The 19,396-nt window shown below is 40.5% G+C and overlaps 2 protein-coding genes and 1 non-coding gene across 3 annotated transcripts; 2 read left to right on the forward strand and 1 right to left on the reverse strand.

Annotated features, from left to right (window-relative positions):
- The first annotated feature begins 5,598 nt into the window (after nucleotides 1-5,598).
- On the forward strand, nucleotides 5,599-5,705 carry LOC141624788 (small nucleolar RNA R71). The gene has a single exon (XR_012534593.1). It is a non-coding gene; the product is annotated as a small nucleolar RNA R71 (small nucleolar RNA).
- A 6,502-nt stretch (nucleotides 5,706-12,207) lies between these two features.
- On the forward strand, nucleotides 12,208-13,197 carry LOC141617401 (uncharacterized). The gene has a single exon (XM_074434596.1). It carries the CDS (start codon nucleotides 12,208-12,210, stop codon nucleotides 13,195-13,197), a length of 990 nt encoding a protein of 329 aa, XP_074290697.1.
- A 488-nt stretch (nucleotides 13,198-13,685) lies between these two features.
- LOC141617402 (uncharacterized protein At1g43920, Chloroplastic-like) lies at nucleotides 13,686-14,138 on the reverse strand. Its single transcript, XM_074434597.1, has one exon. The coding sequence runs from the start codon at nucleotides 14,136-14,138 to the stop codon at nucleotides 13,686-13,688; it is 453 nt and encodes a 150-aa protein (XP_074290698.1).
- Nucleotides 14,139-19,396: the final 5,258 nt, after the last annotated feature.

Below are 19,396 nucleotides of genomic sequence, written 5' to 3' on the forward strand. Positions count from 1 at the left end.
TTATCACTGTAACCAATTATATAGATATACGCATAAAACTTGTTACAGCTACCCCGCTATATGAGTATGGTATTACCTTTCATATGCTTTAATGACGCAGTTATCCCCCCCCCCCCCCCCCAAATAATTTAAGATTCTAGTAACGCACCAATGTTATACCACGAAACATCCACTAACTCATAGCCTATTCCAACAATCACGTATCCGTGATACGATCATAATCCATCTGTGGAACATGTTATAGTATAAAATAGCAAAATAAGGTATTAACAACTCTTTCATACAACTATCACATAACTTATGCAATTCACTTAGCTATTTCACTTAATTCTCTGTTTCAGCAATATTCGGCCGAGTATGAAAGGCTACTCGGTCGAGTAAGCTCTACTCGGTCGAGTAAGCTCTACTCGGTCGAGTAAGCTCTACTCGGTCGAGTATATGTGTATACTCGGCCGAGTAAGCTCTACTCGGTCGAGTAGTAACTATGCTCGGTCGAATTATCACATCCAGAGAGCTTTTGAAGACATTACTTAAAGCATTCACCGTCAACCTGCATCAAATTCTTTACAGCAATATTAAACACAACCAAATCCTAACATACACAACATTCAACATGTCTCCATACGATAATTAAGTAAATAACGGCCTTATGGCCGAGTACAGTCATCCAGCAATGGGTAATAAATCCCGAAAGAAATATCCAAAATAAAAGTACGAAATCCAACACAACGAAACAAATCCATCACAACCAATTAAATCCAGCCTCAAAGAAATCAAACCAAATAGTCTAACAACATAAGATCAATGACGAGGACCCTCCTCCATGTCATCATCACCACCTGCGCCCGAAGTACCTGCACCCGAACTCCCTGCTCCTGGAAAGCCTGCTGCTGCTTTCTTTGAGTAGTCCCCTCCTAATCGATCGCGAGTTGGCTCCCCACGGTCCCGCGAGGTAGCCAAACTCAGTCTCCTCTGGAGGTCTCCAGTAACTCGGGTAAACTCCATAGCTGTGAAATACCCCCGTATCCACCCCCGGTCCCCTCCACCAGACAGGCTGTGCTAACTGAGTCCCTATGCCCTGGTTAAGGGTAATCTCATGTAGGTTGCGGAGCACCAAAGTAGAGGAGATCCGCTCGGCCAACTCATGCGGCTGCATCCTGGGGTCATGCACTGTGGGGTAGGGCGAATACTGGTAAGGGTAGCAAGGATAGGAGTCAAGAGTAGAGTAAGAGGGCTCAGATACAATCGGGTCTGCCCTAGACTGCCTCACTCCGCGACGCTCCCGAGGTGAGGGAGGTGCCTGCTGCTGTCCCTCAGGTACGGTGACAAGCTCAGGTAGGTCCAGGAGAATCCGTGGGTCAATCAGGTAGGACTAGGGCTCAGGTCTAGGGATGCCACAAGTCTCCCACTCAGCCAAATGATCAACAACAGGGAGATGAGCTGGGTCCGGAAGCACCATCCACATAGTTCCCCTCACTCTCCAGGCATACGACCCATCATCCATCTTCCTCAACCATCGGTTCTGGCACCAGTACTGAGCGTCCATGGTAGGCACAATCTCTACATACTCATTCCTCTCAGGAGGTGGGGCCTCAAAATCTGTCAGGCGCTGAGATAGGCGGGTCACTATGGCCCCGCAAGCAATCTGTCGGGTCTCGGACTGTGCCATGCGCTCAAGACTAGAGCACACTACACCAGGGGCACTGTAGTAGAATTGTTTCTGATGGTGGAGGTTGAGGTAAGACATAAGCAACATGACCTCATGAGAATTAAGCTTGCTCACGTCATCTCTCGAGTATAAAAAACAGGTCATCATCCTCAGAAACATACGAAGGGAAACGTGCTGAACATCATTAATATGCATGGCACTGGCACTAGGGGCAGGTCTACCAGTCAAATAAGGAAGGTAAAGGGGTGCACCACTATTCTTGGCCACATCACTAAGGTAGTCATCCTCCTCGGCCTCTAAAACCAAATGGTCAGCCAACTCGTCCAGGGTAAGCTCATGATCCTCATTCATGAGACGAAAAGAGACGGTCTTTCCCTTCTTATCATAAACAAAAGAGCTCAAAAACTCTAAGGTCAAGTGGGGGTAGGATTTCTTTCTCAGATGATACAACCCCTCCATGCCCAAAATCTTGAAAATATAAACTATGTCCTCCTTGATCCCCAAAGTCTCAAGGATACTAGGGTTAACACAACAGGTGGGGCGAAAAGGACGACACATAAGAGCCACAAAAGCCTTTCGATGGTTGAAATCAGAGAAGATTACCGATGGATGTGCCTCCACCGGCGGAACTACCGGTTCAGTGCTTGACTGACCAGTCTCAAGCTGGACATTAGTACGAGTTCTTTTGTTGGGTAAGCCTCTAGTTTTCACCATACTGCAATGAAACAATTCTTTAACAGGGGAGGATTGACACAAAATTCTTAGCTCAAAAGACGGACTGTTTTCAATTGTATATCGATTTATAAAACCATACTTTTAAGACAATTTATCAGGAAATCACCAATTACTTTACAATTTATATGATTACAAGCTTTAATTGGTTTCAAATTAGGGAATAATCATCAACAACCAGAAGATTTCATACACAATTCGTTTTTGCTAACCCTAGATTTCAGAAACTGAGTTTTAAACCATGAACTTAATCAATCATGGCATACACAAGATTGGTATACAGTTGAATCCAAGAATCAACAAATTAAAGACTAACTATCAATTGTTTTAGCAAGGAAATCAAGATATAACATGCTATTATACCATAACTTTGAAAACAAGTGAGAAAATTGAGTTTAAACCTTACCTTAAACTGGTTTGAGACGAGCAAGAACAAGTAGAATACCCAAGTTTTACCCAAAATCTTGAGGGAGGTAGGATATGGAGTTTTTAGAGAGAAGGAAAGGAAAGGTGGAAGGCGGAAATAAGGAAGAAAGGAACGAAAATAGGGTTTTTGTATAACCCGCATAATTCCTGCTATAGCAATACTCGGTCGAGTATTGGGAATACTCGGCCGAGTGTCGACTACTCGGTCGAGTATTTAGGATACTCGGCCGAGTGTTTACTACTCGGTCGAGTACCTTTCTTACTCGATCGAGTTCTGAAGAACAGAAGCGATTAATATTCTCACAAAACAGGCACTCGGTTGTGTAGCTTAATACTCGGCCGAGTATGGTCTACTCGGTCGAGTACACTCATCTACTCGGTCGAGTTTTCCGAAAACAAAGAAGAAGTCGTAACTTTTCATTGTTCCTGCAAAATCAAATAATATCGTTCGGAGTTCCGTGCATCCGGCTCGTCACTTTTAAAGCTGATTTCTATCACATAAACACATAAACACATAACAACATCACATCCATCATCGGAATGATCATCACTCCTACCTTCATTCCTCACTTTGCCATGAAATTATTATATTCTATCCTTATAGCATACTCAACAATCTAATTACAGTACCTACAAGGTTTAACTCTCATGTCACATCATCTCTAATTCCGTTAAATCACCAGATATACACTATAATCACATTTGCAACGTAGCAATCCAACACACAACACATTCATCGCGAAACAAATAAGTTAACTTGTCACCGACCTCCCATTGCGACAATTCCATCGCTCATTTCAACTTTTCCACACATACATCAAACACGTATCACCCTAATAATAGATACACACATCAATCATTACCAAGCAACCAACGACTCTCACTAGCTATCCTTTTCCCGTGTCTGGCTTAAGTCCGATGGGGCCATGATTTTGAAATGAGGGCGCCTACTCACCCAAAATCTAGCATCGGCTGGGGCTCCCAACGTACATACACCAGGTTCATTTTAATTGACACCCTATATTCATTAGATTCATTGGTTTAGGTTCCAAAATCGTCGGCTCTGATACCACTTTGTAACACCCCCGCACACCAGGATGCCTTAACAAGGACCATTCTAGTGTAAGACGGTGTCACCATCTCGGTTTCCCGAGGGAGTAGATCAAATTAGACAACTAAAGAACAATCATATATTATTAACATGTCTTATAAAATACAACTTAATACAATGTCTTTATAGCAAAGGTACAACCATAACACTCATGACACTGCTTCTCTAGTACGGTAGCGTGATGACTCGATCCCTCCAATCCCAGCAGCCACAATCAACCAAAACCTGCTAAGCCAACTACTCACCATCCCCGAATGGATCACCGCAGGTTCACAAAACAACAACGTGGTCAGTACTGACTAATTAAATGTAAGACAGAACAACAATATAAATAGCTGATCATCCTCTATCCCAGTCTCATGACCTCGCAAGAAGAATCGAGCTACACCCCGAAGGGTAGCCCCCGCGATTACCCATCGCAACAGGTAATCCTCGCCGCCAGTGGGTGACCGCAGCCCATCCCACCTAGTCCAGCTCATCAACGAGCGACTAATAAACCCTGTCCCTTAATGTGCACATCCCCTCCCGTGGCGGGTTCCACGGAGGGCGAACTAGGGTGTGAAGTCACTCCCGCAAGTGACTTCACCACCATCACAACACACCCAGCCTTACGGTTATCACAACACCACAACCACACCGCCATCACCACTACACCAATACTCCGATGATAAGCAAATGACAATCATACACAATACAATCACAATCTTAAATCAATTAACAGTGAACTGAGTAGGGAAACCCTACCTCATCGCACAGCATGCAAGACTCCCATTTATGGCCACGCACGACTCCAATAAGTATCCTAACAATGATAATCATCTCCTATTACACAACTATACTCAAAGAATCATTCACAAGAACACAAGGCAGAAACTTACCTACATTACGCATCGATGGTGACATAGACGACCACCACTTCCGTCATCCTTTCTCGGCGGATCTCATCATTCCCATGGTAGAGGTTTAGGCTAATTTCATTAGAGTGTGAAGATATGGGGTGATAGGGGAGAGAGGTAGGCTAGGGTTAGAGAAAGAGGAACTGTCGAAGAAATGAGAAATGAAATAAATCTCGCGAACTTGCGTTTATATTAACGTGTCGATAGCAGCCATACTCGGTCGAGTACAAGAGTACTCGGCCGAGTAGGCTCTACTCGGTCGAGTATCGGGGATACTCGGCCGAGTAGCCTCAGCTAGGTCGAGTAAGCAATCTTATAAACCTCATGATACAAGTCTGATCCCTCACCCATTCATCCCTAAGGTCTGTTTGGTCAACATTACCGGTCAACAATGCTCTTAAATATCCTGGGTGTTACAATAATGACCAGCACCTCCGCAACCATCACACACAACGATTTGGCTTGTTAAAGACATAGAATTGACTTGTTGAACGGAATCTCTAGCATCCCTTTCCGCCAATTGTTGTTGGAGCAAGGCAATTTGAGCTAGCAAAACGAAGTTGTTAGAGGATTCTTCTTTACCTTTGGATGGCACAACTCGGGAATTGACATATTGGGCATCATGGACCGCCATAGATTCGATCGTGGCATGAGCAAGGTCGGTGTCAATTTGATCAAACCGCCCATTGTTGGCGGAATCAAGAATCCTTCGGGACTCGGCACAACATCCATTGTAGAATGTTATTGCTAAAAACCAATCATCTAGCCCATGATGTGGGCATTGTATTTGAAGCTCTTTGTACCTCTCCCAAGCCTCATATAAGCTCTCAAGAGCTTGTTAACGGAATCCGGTAATTTGGCTCCTCAAAGTTTGAGTTTTCTCCGGTGGAAAAAACTTTTGATAAAAAGCAAGAGCCAAAGTCTCTCAATTGGTGATTCCCATGGCAGTGCGGTCAAGGCTATTAATCCAAAGCTTGGCCTTATCCTTCAAAGAGAAAAGGAAAAGTATTTCCCTTACTTGGGCTTGAGTGACACCCGTTTGACGGATCATGGAGCAATAGTCACAAAAGTTTTGCACATGCAAATTGGGATCCTCCAAAGGACTTCCCCCAAATTGCTTCCTCTCCACAAGACTAATGAAGGCCGGTTTGATCTCGAAGTCCGGCGCGGTGATTTGAGTGGTTGTGATTCCGGCCGGAAGCATGGCCGCAGTGGGCTTTGAGTGATCGGAAAGTTTCACCATCTTTTTGGTAGTAGATGGTGATGGTGGTGGAGGTGATGAACTTGAAACCTCCTCCTCTTCAAGGGCTTCTAGATCTTCTAAGTAAGACTTTCTAGCACTTTTGGCTTGTACGGGAGAAGAGGCCTCTTTTACTTCCTTCCAAAACCGTCGTCTTCTCCTAAAGGTTCTCTCGGGATCGGAATCCGGTGAAAGCAATTCTCCCTTGCATGAGGACCTGGGCATAAGACAACAATTTCTAGAGAAGTGATAAGTAACGGTCTCAAGGAACAAGTGTTCCCCAAGACAAAGGAAAACAAGATAAAAATCGACAATTCAAAATGCAATAAAACCGTTTCCCGGGCAACGACGCCAAAATTTGATAGGCTATCGCACACCTATGCAACGATAAATTCCCTAAACACACATAAATGTAGTAATAGGGGTCGAACCATAAGGAGACGGGAGTTTGCTAAACAAGTTGCTATGGATTGAATTCTATCTAGGACGGAACGAGTGTGGTTTTAGTTTGGGTTGCAAATTAAGACAAATAACAAAATGATAAATAACAATAAGAAGGAAAATCTAGGGGACGGGGTTTCGCATGTAAATAAGTATAAGAATATTGTCGAATACGCGTATAGTGAAATCGGTAATTGTCTAAGTCAATGGCACATGCCTCTCGGTTTATTGCCGACTATAAAACGGGTCCTAGACGCTCTCGCCTTACTAGGTTGCTTTACTATTCTCGCTTAGTCTAATTCCCTTCCCATCTCTCGATATTGGGTCAGAAATTAACACATATAAAAAAATGAATTTGGCCACAAATCATAGTTTATCAAATTAAATAAGTAAAGAATAGAGACAATAAGATGGTGACACAAACCCGATTCAACAATATAAAGCGCTAATTATACATGCTAATTCCCAATTCCCTAGAAAAATAATTTATCCAAGCATAATGAAATGTAAACTATTGATAAACAAGTAAGAAAATAAACACATAAAAGCAATAAGATAATAATAGAGAAATAAAATGAGACAATAATGAAAATGAGACAAGAGAAATACTAAAGACGAAACTTGAATAAAGGATGAACGATGCTCGAACAAAACCCGAATCGAAATATAAATAAAAGAAATAAAAAATGTACGTACGTATTATTATATAGTAGATTAATATTGTAATACTAAAACTAGAAAAAAAGACGGCAGAAGAAGATTAGATCGCAAACACGAAAACCAAGAGCTGAAATTTATAGTCACGGACTGGAATTTGGAGCGTCAAACCTAGCCACTGCGACCCCAATCGGGGACACCCAACCCCTATGGGGGTCGTGGAAATCCGACTTTTTGTCTTTAATTCTTGATTAATTGGCAAATAGAATCCAAAGTTTTGTCTTAATGCTCTTTAATTCTTCCGACTTATTGCATAATAGAATCTAAAGTTGTAGCATCCAAAGCTTGCTCTTGACTTGGGTCTTTGAAAAATAACATGGACCGTCATTTTAAGCTTTATTACACGTCACTTAGCTTGGCTTCACTCGGGATTCTTCAAAGTATAGGAAAATGACGGGTAAACCACTCCAATTCCTATAAAGACATTAAACACAAGAAATTCCCTACAAGACGATATTAGCTCATAAAATCGCTCATAAGAGCGGATAAATAATATAAAACGGAGCTAGATATGGGGTGAAAAGTATATATAAAATAGACCTAGCAGTGACTACCACCCTGAATCGCTATTGTCTAGAGTTTAACTGGTTGCCTAATAAGCGATTGGCGAAAGTAAAGGGCATTAGCACGCGTGGGACAAGCTCCATCACAAGGGTTGATTATTGAGTGTAAGTTTCTGAAAGAGGCCAAATTCAAATTTTTAGTTGATCCACTTTTATATATTGTCTTGAGCAATTCATTCCAAAAAAACTCTTTTGTCTTGCCACCTCATTAGCTAGACAAAGAGACGACCTTTGACCTTTACTATTGTAAAGAAATCGTGACTTGTCTATGTCGATATGCCACTAATGTCATGGGATAACTCGCTCCATGTCCATCTCATGCCCTTAAAAATAGCTTGAATAGAGACGTGGGATGTATAATATGATTTTGCAATTGAACTGGTGTTTGATCTTCATCCTTTATGCCCTAGTTGGATTTTAGAATTGTGGCCATTGTACTATTGGGAGGGTCGAACCCAAGGGACGGTTAGAATTGACTATCGGTCTCGGTTCTTATCTAGTCTAGTTTGGTCAAATAGTTGATGAATTAACTAAACCAAATGAGATGAGTAAAACATGAATTAAATAACAAGCAGATAAACTAAAGTTAGTAAAGTAACTAAAATAAACGAGTAAGCAAGCGAATGAGAGTGAAATTAATTAAGAAAGGTGTTGGAGGGTGTACGGGGTCATGCATAAGAAATAATAGCTCAAAATGGATAAGAGAAAACGCCAAGTCAAAAACCAAATTAGTGAGGATTGAGGGTCATGGGACGGATTTCTCTTGAACCTCCAAGATCCGGCAAAGATAACTTCCCACTCGGATAAAGAACCACTCGCTCTCACGATAATAGAATTATTTAAAATCACCTAAAGTGTGCTCGCTCCGCCTCAAATCTCTTTGTCGACGGGGTTACATAAAGAATGAGACACCTATAAGTTTCTAGGAAGTCTCAAGACAAATAAATTCACCAAAGTGAACAATCACACACAATGAGATTAATAATAACTAAGCAAGATAAATCAAATACCCGTAAATCTTTGTACAAACCCCAACCTCCAACAAATAAAATTAGAGTAATTTAATAATTACTCCCTTTTAGAAACCTCTTTTCTAAATTTACTCCCTTTGAAAACTTTTTATTATTTTACTCCCATGAAATGTTCTCAGGTCAAAAATTGCACCCAATTGAACTTTAAGGTGTAAAGTCGTGTTTTTTTTTACCGTTTTGCCCCTCTTTTATCATTAACCAAACCTCACCTGTTTGCCTCTTCACATTCACTTTTTTACATCTCATTCTTCCCTCCCATTTTCATCGTCTATTTTTTACTCAGAAATTCAATTTTTTACACAAAATTTTTCCCTCAAATTAGAGCACTGGTGATTCGTTCAGTGATTTTTGACGATTCCAGATTCTTAACTGTAAGTTTCCACCCACTACTCATGTTCATTGCTTTAATTTCTTTGTTTTAAACCCTAATTTCTGAGTTTAATTGCATGTGTATTCATTTCTGGGTTCATTGCAAGTCAATTTCTGGGTTTAATTTGCATCTAATTTTTTTTTTTTGTGTTGTTTAATTTCTGGGTTTAATTTTGGCAAATTACTTTATTGATTTCCCTAATTGATGTGGATTACTCCTCAAATTATGTGTTTATAGCCCAAATATTTATGTATGAAACCCTAATTTTTGGGTTCGAAACCCTAATTTCTGGGTTTGAAACCCTAATTTCTGGGGTTTCCCTAATTTCTGGGTTAAAAACCCTAAATTCTGGGTTTGAAACTTTAATTTCTGGGGTTTCCCTAATTTCTGGGTTAGAAACCCTAAATTCTGGGTTTGAAACCCTAATTTCTGTGTTTTGAACCCCCAACCCTAATTGCTTTGTCCTAAACTATTTCATTAGTTCACATCCCTAATTGTTGATGAGGTAACATTGTAGGAAATGACATCAGAAACAACCTACAAGAGGGTAACTGTTCGTGCCTTTCATGGGGGTGATTTTGAGTGTAAGAATGGTAAATTTGAGTATGTTGGTGGTGCTGTACACCTTAAGCATGGTATTCTCTTAGACAATCTCACTGTTGATTTTTTTAAGAAACTGGCTAGTAGCTTAACTAAGAGAGAGGACTATGAGATTTGGTATAGAAGGCCAATGAGGAGTATTAGTGATCCACATGGGAAGGGGTTGTTGGTTTCTAGTTTTGATCTTGTCAATATTTTGAAGACTGTGTGCAAGACAACCCATACAGTAAGTGTGTGGATTACTATACCAAGGACAGTATCTAGTGTTGCATCTGTTGTTTTAGAAAGGACAGAAAGTGTGAGTGTGAATGTGGGCCTAGGGGAAAAAGATTCTTAGGAGGGAATCAATACTTTATCTTCCAAAAAACAGTTGAAATGGGCCCACAACAGCCTTAATGACTCTTTACAATTCAAGGCACCCAGACAAAAGCTACCAATCCCAAATAAAGTTTCTGCCATACCCCTTAGAAAAAGCCCTAGACAAAAAAAACCTACAACACAAAACTCTACCACACAAAATTCTGAAAAACAGATAACTACCTCAGATCTACAAATTATCAATGTCCCAACTCAGAGGGAGAAGTTGCCTTTGAGGAGGAATCTGAAGTTTGGTGCTCAGCCTGGGATTGTTATAAGGGAAAGAGAAGAGTGGGTTGTCATTGAAGAGGGCAGTGATGGGTCTGTTGTTGTGACAGAAAAGGGTAAGGGCAAAGGCAAGGTCAAGGTCAACAACAAGGAGAAGGACAAGGTGAGTAAGGGTGACAGAAAAGGGAAGGCTAAGGTCAGTGAAAGCAGAAATGAGGAGGTAGGTGGATTGAAAAAAACTGGTAAAGGGAAAAAGAAGCTGAGTGTGAAAAAAGGGAAGAAGAAATTGACTGCAAAGAAAGCAAATGAGGGTGATGAGAATAATGATGAGTCTGAGTTTAGTTATTCTGAGGTTAGTGAAGCAGGTTTGAGTGATCAAGATTTTGGTTTGAATGAGTTTGACCTTGGTTTGAATACATTTGATTATTTCATTAATAATCAAGAAAAAGAGGGAGACTCAATATTAAAGGGAGTGGAAGTTGGATTAGGTGTTGAGGGGAAGAAGGCAAATAAAGAAGCTGGTGAATGTTCAAAAGCAAATGAGAAGGTTTTAGTTGGAGTTGATGACTTAGATGTTAATGTCAGTTCAGATGTGGATTGTGACTCGGATGAGCTAAGGAGTCTTCAGGGATCTGATGATGAGGCATGTCCTTACCCTACTTTTAATCCTGATTTTGATTTTGGGAAAAGTATAAAACTCAGCAAAGGGTTAAAGTTCCCAAGTGTTGAGATATTCAAAAAGGCTTTAATCCATCATAGTGTGAAGAATGGTTATAATTTCTGGTATTCTCACAATGGAAGGGACAGGGTGACAGCACAATGCTACAATAGGTGTAAATGTGAGTGGAACAAGAAAAGGTCAAAATTGGGTAAGTGTGTATGTGGGGTTGATAATCCTTGTAGGTTTTATGTGCATGCTAGGAAGTTGAGAGACCAAGAGACATTTCAGATCAAAGGTTTGAGGTTGAAGCATAAGTGTGTAATGTCAAATTACAATAGAAAGGTTAGTTCTGAGTTCCTTGCTGACAAGTACTTGGAGTTCTGGAGAACTAACTTAGATTGGAAGATAAAAAGATTTCAAAACCATGTGTTAAAGGATCTTGGAGTTCATGTCAGTTACATGAAGTGTTGGTTGGCAAGGTCAAGAGCCAAGCTGGTTATCCATGGCAATGGCAATGACCAATATGCCAGGGTCTGGGATTATGCAGAAGCTCTAATCAAATATAATCCTGGCAGTTCAGCTTTTGTGGTTTGTGATAATATTGATAGGCCTCCTGTTAAATTCAAGAGGTTTTACACATGCCTGAAAGCTTGCAAAGAAGGGTTTAAAACAGGTTGTAGACCTATACTTGGGATTGATGCCTGTCATTTGAAAGGAGTATACCCTGGCATGTGTTTAGTTGCAGTTGGGTTAGATGGGAATAATAACATCTACCCAGTAGCATGGGCAGTGGTAGAGGTAGAGAACAGGGATTCTTGGACCTGGTTTTTAGAGCTCTTAAGCCATGACATTGAGAAGGTGGATGGGGAAGGCTTAACTGTTATGTCAGTCAGGCAGAAAGGTTTAGTAGATGTCCTAGCTAATGTGGTTCCAAAGGCCAACATAAGGTTCTGTGCAAGACATATTTGGGCTAATTTTAAACTCAGGTGGAGTGGTTAGTTATTCAAAGAAACATTTTGGGCAGCAGCTAGAGCATTGACAAGGGTAAGTTCAATTCTATTCTATTTCAGTTTAAATTGTTTAGCTAATTCAGAATTACTGCTTTACTTTATGCTCTAATTAATAAACTCAAACTCCATCATTACAGGCTGATTTCAAGAGAGAAATGAAGGGCATGGAGGTCTTGTCAAAGGAGGCACATGACTACTTGAATGACATTCCCCCTCAACATTGGTCTAGGCATGCATTTGATGTAAGTTGCAAGTCAAACCTTCTCCTGAACAATGTGTGTGAAGTATTCAATGCAGTTCTGAAAGAAGCAAAAGATAAACCAATACTCACACATTTAGAATGGATGAGGAGGTATGTAATGCAAAGAATTTGTCAAAAAAGAGAGGGTGGAAGGAAAGTTGATGAGAGGTTGATGCCATATGTGACCAAGTACTTGGAATGGGCAAAGGATGAGGCCAGATTTGCTACTTTTATGCAATCTGATGATGGTGAGTTTGAGGTGGAACTGAAAGGAGAGCAATATGTTGTGAACTTAAACAGCAGGTCATGTGGGTGCAAGTATTGGGACTTAACTGGTCTGCCTTGTCCCCATTCAATGGCATGCATGCTTGAAAAGAGAATGGACCCCAAAGACTATGTTGATGAGGTATACTCAAAGGAGAGGTACATGCTCACCTATGCCCACTCTGTTTCTCCTATGCCTGGTGTCAAACAATGGGAACCAACAGGTTTACTAGAGCCACTACCACCACCAATGAGGACCATGCCAGGAAGACCAAAGTCAAAGAAGAGAAGAAAGTCAGCCGGTGAAAAGGAAGACCAACAAGTGAAGAGGTTGAAGAGGACCAACAATTGTAGCCACTGTGGTGGCTTAGGCCATTACAAAAGAACATGCAAAAACCCCCCTGCACCTCCAAAGCCAGCTGCAGCTCCTGGTGGAAGGCCTCTTGGTAGAAGTGAGTATGCAAAGAATGAAAGGAAAAAAAAACTGGCAAGGGCTGCAAGAAAAGAGACGTGGAGAACAGCACACCACACTGGCAACTCCCCAAGTACCTCCACTGCTGCAAATGCACCCAACCAAGCATCACCCACTTCTATGGCATTCACTGATCTATCGTCCCAAGCTTCAAACAATCTGCTCTGATCTTATGTTGTTGTTTTTGAACTTTATTTACAATCGTGCTTTGCTGTTGTGTTTTGAACAATGAAATTTCATTATGCTCTTTCATTATCAGTATCATTTGAACCATTTTATCTTTGAACAATGAAGTTTATTTGATGAATGTCAATTTCAGTCTTCTTAGGCTGTTTGTTGAGATGAAAGTGTGTTGCAATTGGGTTGGTTTGTTCGTATACTGCAGCAGTTGCCTTTCAAGCAGTAACAATTGTTTAGATGGTTGTTCATTGAACAAGCCCTTGTAATTTTCTGGTTTATTTGTTTACTTTTGAAGTGCATTTACTTGTGTAAATGTGAGAAATGAACAATCAAACTAGAAAATTAGTGAAAGGCTACAAATGCAAAATTATTTCATCAACACCAAATTCGCACATAACCAAATGATACCATTGTCATTACCGCCAAATTCTTGAACATTAGAGTACTAATAACATTACATTCATCCAAACTTTCGCCTACTTAGTACATACTATGATCAAAACAATGAAAATGGCAAATACAAATGTCAATGGAAACCCTTTGCAATAACTAACCCTTTCACACTTAGACATGAATGCTTTGTTCTTCAAGTTTTCAATCTCAAACTGAAGCTTCTTCCTATCATCCTTCAACCATTGAATTTCACGAGACAAACAACCAACTTCATACTCATTCACTCTTTTCTCCATCTTCATCTTGTTGATTATGTCTTTCTGCCACTCTGTTTGAACACGATCGTGCCAACGAAACCAACGACATCCCCCCATACCAGCTGATGGGTTAGAAAACTTGCACCTTTCAAACCTTCTCCCTGGATTGTCATGTGTGGAAGACGTCAAAATAGCAACCGGGACACCGCACAGACACTTTTTGGGTTGCTCATCAACAACACTATGATGACTACTTTCATAGCTGCTTTCCATTGACATGTTCTTGCCTAAATTTTGAAACAAAAATGCAGAAAATATGAACCCTAAATTAATTGCAGAAAACCAAAAATTGTAAATTACTAATTCAATGGCATAAAATCGCATATATGAACCCTAATTGCATAATTTTTTGAAACAAAATCGCAAATTTGCAGAACACTATACTAATTAGTAATTACAACAGAAATAAAATTGAGAGGAAGAAGATGAACATACCTTAATTGGGGAAAAAATGGGAAAATTATAAGAATAGGATGAATGAATGAAGTGAGGTGAAGAATTTATAGGAGAGAGAAGACTTATAAGAGTATATAAGAAGAGGGAAGGGCATTTTCGTCTTAAAAATAGACTTAAAATCAGAAATTTCAAATATTGACGGAATATGTCACCAGAATGTCAAATTGGATGCAATTTTTGACCTGAAAACATTTCACGGGAGTAAAATAATAAAAAGTTTTCAAAAGAGAGTAAATTTAGAAAAGAGGTTTCTAAAAGGGAGTAATTATTAAATTACTCATAAAATTACTCACTAAACATGTGGCGCCCAAATTGAATGTCACCCGGTAGCGTCTATTCATTTTCCAACATGTATACAACTAGATTAATCAAATAACCTACTAACAATAAATGAGAATAAACATAATTAGAGAAATTCATACCAAAATGATGATAAGATTGAATAGATGAACATAAGAAGAAGCTAGATTAAACAAAGTCGGAGTCTTGAATACAAATTAACGAAACTAAAGTAATGTACTATACTATTGCTCTCTACAACTACTGTTTTCCGTCTTTTTCCTATTACCAGGGCACAATTGCACAAGTGTCTTTCCCTCTATTGATCTCCTTCAGATTTAAACACTCGATCAATGAACTATTCAGTCGAGTCAATCAGACATAGACAATCAAGCCTTGATGAATGATGGTGGCTGGACATTGATGATCGATGGAGGAGATTATGGTGGTTAGCCGCGGATGGGTTTGTTGAATTAGTGTTGTTTGTAGAAGCATGAGTTGATACTCGATTCTGGGTCGAGTCACGGCGCTCGTCTGCTGCTGGTGACGGACTCGAGTGTTGAAGGTCGTGGTCAGGCTCACCAAATGGCAGTCGGGCGTGGAATTGGCAGTAGGAGCAGAACGGTGGTTGTCGAAGCAGGTGTCGTATGGTGGTGATGCTAATAGAGGGTGTTAGAATGTAAATATCTTATGCTCTTATTTTAGGAGATATGATTGTATATTCTTGTTATACATATCTTGTACGTTTAGTTAAATTGTTATTTGTTACCTAATATTTAGGATACCAAAAGATATGATTAGGGTAAGTTATGTGTATATATGCAAAACCTATGTACGTTCTTCATCATTAATGAGAATTCAGTTCTTCTCAATTCCGAACTTTCACATGGTATCGTGAGCAGTCAAAAAAAAAAAAAAAACAAAACAAAACAAAAACGATCCTGACATTGTCTTCTAAGTCGACCAAAGTATGACTGGAGGCGATAAATCACAAGGCAACGATAAATTGAAAGGTGGCATGGGAAGTCCAAAGATAATTCCCACAACTTCACCACTGTTCTTACACCCTTCGGATAATCCGAATTTAATGGTTACGCAAATTATTTTCAATGGAAACAATTATGATCTTTGGGCGAGGAAATTTGTCAAAACGGTCTCGATGCAAAAAACAAATTGGCGTTCATTGAAGGGAAAGTAAAGAAGCCGATTTGTAATGATGAAGAAGAAACTATTGAATCCGTCGCATGGAGACAATGTAATGCTATGATTAGGGCATGGTTTCGGAACGTAATCGATCCGAAATTACACCCAAGCATTACGTTTACAGTATCGGTTCAAGAGATTTGGGAAGAACTGTAATACCCCGTATTTTATATTGTTTGTTGAGCCGAGTAATTGTCTGGTCGTATTGATATCATAGGATCGAGTTAGTCATAAGCTTGTCAAGACGGGTTTAACTGAGTGAGACCATGTTATCTAATTCTTTTACCATCTACGCGGACCCATGACATTTACCCAATTACCCAAGCACGGTTACCCACGACCCATTTATCATCTAACCTAAATTTAACCTAATTTTACCCTAACATTTCTAAACCCTATTCCCTCAACCGCCCACCTCTTTTCAGCGGCCCATAACTCAGCCTTCACGCAAATCGAGAGAGGGAGAGTGAGTGTGAGTGTTGGCGGCGCAGCAGGGAAGATCTAGGGGTGGTTGTCGACGTCCGGTGGCAACCCTGGTGGCGGGCGTGGCGGCGAAAAGGTAAGAGCGCAACCCTTCTCCTCTTTACGTCGAGTTGTTGGTTGTTGTTTCGTGTCTTACGGGGCGTTTATGGTGGTTGTCGAAGGGGTATAGGAGTAGAGTGGTGTGAGACGAGTGTCCTGGTGGTTGTTGGGGTGGTCTTAGGTGGTAATATTGACGGTAAAGGCGGCGCGGCGAGGGGGTGGCAAAACGGGTTTGGTTTTGGTTTTGGCGGGTTTTAGAGGGGTAAGGTTTGGGTGGCACCACCGTGGACTAGGGGAGGTCGAAACGGTGGTCTTTGTGGTGTCTGGGTGCGTGGGTTGGCGAGTTGACGGGTGGTTGTTTGGGCGTGGTTGATTAATGGTTACGGTGGTGGCAGGTGGAGGGGTGTTGGTGATGCGTGGTGGTGAACCAGGCCAAATGGCGGCCTTGGTTTGAACCGCCGGCGGCAGTCGACCCCAGTGGGGGTGGCCGTTGGTGGTTGGGTTGAAGTGGGGACCACGGCTGGTGGTTGCCACGGCCTCGTGGTGGCCTGTGAGAGCATGGGAAGGGGGTTGTGTGGATGACGGGCTGTTTTGGTTTTGAAGCGGGTTTTCATAATTTAATCGTTATATTTCGTTATGGGTCGTATTCTAAATTAATTAATTAATTCCCGAGTGCATTAAAATGATTAAAGACGGGCTTGAGTCGGGATACTTGAATTGTTTTATGTTTGATTCGGGTCTTCTTAAAACGTTTAATTCGTTTAATATTTTATTATCACATTAGCTATTTAAATTTAATTCCCGAGTCGTTTAAATGATTGGAAACAGGTTTTGTGTCGGGATTGTTAAAAGAGAAAAGTTTTTATATCGGGAAAGTTTCTATTTTTGGTAAATTTCTATTTTGGGAACGAGAATAGTTGAGTAATCAATTATCATTTATTTACCTTTCGGAGGGCTTAATTGTTGTGGAAATTTTTTGAGCACCCGACTATTTGACTGCAGATCTGAGGTAGGGAAATACACTTGACTTACCGGTGTTGTTAAATTGTGTTGAGTTGTTGTGTTACATGTGACCGAGCTGTGATCGATGACTTGTTCGTGGTTGTAATTTATGTTATGATTCATATACTGGAGTGTGGTTGACTGAACTGTTCGTGTTGATTATGTTATTTCATTATTTTGATAGCTGGCATGATTTCATTCATTGATATACATATCATGTTGCATTGATTACTATTGAGCATTGCATATGCATTGGAGTTGGAGGATGGTGTGGTGGTGACGATGATGAGATATGATGTGATGTTGTGATAAGGCCCAGGCTGGTTCTGCAGGACTTGCCCTGGTGTCCTCAATTGCTGGTGGCGGATCGACTACGGTCGATATATATATAGTCTACCGGGGATCGGTATGGTGAAATTTGTCCGGGTTATGAGATATGAGAAATGAGATATGAGATACGAGATGAGATGGAGATGGAGGTGTCGGAGGATGACGCATATCATATTTTTCTTTGTTTAATTGTTTTCCCTACTCAACCTCGTGGTTGACCTGTGTATTCGTGAACACCTGTGATGAACCGTAATGGGGAGCAGATTTGACAGGTACTAAAGATTAGCTGACTTGGGAGCTATGGGAAGCGTGAGGACTTGGCCAATCTACCTAGAAGTCTAGACCACATAGAAGATTCTATCACTTAACTTATTTTCCGCTGCGGGTTGTATTTATCTTATATTAAGTATTAGTTGGATAATAGTAATAAACACGTAATCGTTAAGTTTTAATTTAAAGTACTTTGGTATTGTTGTACTTTGTTATTCACTACCTCGGGAAACCGAGATGGTAACAGCCCGATTTATTAGGGAAGGTCTTGCTAAAGGCTCCTTCATAAACCGGGGTGTTACAAAGTGGTATCAGAGCGAACGATCCTTAGGCCTAAACCAAAGAACCCAATGAACGTAAGATGTGTCTAAATAAAATGAACCCCTGGGAATAAACTGTTAGGGGCTCACAGTGCGGTTAAGAAGGCGCCCTTAATACGTGCTCTTTTGCCCTCTCAGTTTTGAACCAGGCAACCCAAGAGAAAACGAGTGAATGGGGCAGTTAGAAGGAAAACCTTGGGTATAATTGAGTTGATGTATACCCTGAGACCCATATATTCTAACCATTCTATAGGACAGCGTTACAGTAAGTGTTTTGTATGAATGATGATGTGACCATATGATGTCGTGGAGATGAGAATTAAGTTTCGTGATCAGTTTAATAATCAATGAAGTGTTGGCTTGTGGTAATCGTGAGCGTGAAAATAATTGCGAATTGATGATAATTATCTGGATAGATGTTGAATGATGTGCTGATAGTACTATTATGTCTAGTGATATGCGGTAATGTGATCCCAAAGCCATGCTAGTATAGTATCGTGATAGTAATGAGAGACACCATTGAATTGCTTGTTTCTAGTCGTAGCAATCGTGATTAGATGTAAGGGGTAGGTCGGGAGGCGAAGGGACTTCTATGGGATAGATGTTTACGTAAATACAAAAGTGTGAGATTTAAGTTAGGATGAGTTAGTATCGATAGTATGGTTGTAAGAGCTTGGAACATGGAAAATGAATGATTTAGTGTTGAAATCCGTTTTGTTTGATTTTACTCTGTAATTGATCTTGCTGTCATTTCCTTTCGGTTAATTTTCTACGGATGAAAATTTTATGAGAAATAGCCTCGTGAGTTAGTGTTCTTTTGGCGTTGGTTTCATGCTTATAGGGTATACGGATTAAGAGCAATAAATGTTTTAGTGGGCTGTGGTCGGGAAGTTCCTGTGCAGTGATGTGTTGACCGGCGATTTTGTAAAAATCCTCATTTAATTTGTGTAAATGATTTTTGCATAATTCCAACTCCATCGACTAGAGGTTTCGCATACGTTTTCAAATTGATAAGCCACGAAAATTCTTGATGTCTCTATATTAAAAGGTAAGCTTTGCGAATTGACCCAAGTTTCGGACCAATTGCTGTCACAT

The sequence above is a fragment of the Silene latifolia genome, chromosome X (assembly GCF_048544455.1).
Source record: "Silene latifolia isolate original U9 population chromosome X, ASM4854445v1, whole genome shotgun sequence".
Taxonomy (NCBI): Eukaryota; Viridiplantae; Streptophyta; class Magnoliopsida; order Caryophyllales; family Caryophyllaceae; genus Silene; species Silene latifolia.

Coding starts and splice junctions, on each gene's coding strand:
- LOC141617402 (XM_074434597.1), bottom strand. CDS start 14,138: ATGTCAATGGAAAGCAGCTATGAAAGTAGTCATCATAGTGTTGTTGAT.
- LOC141617401 (XM_074434596.1), top strand. CDS start 12,208: ATGAAGGGCATGGAGGTCTTGTCAAAGGAGGCACATGACTACTTGAAT.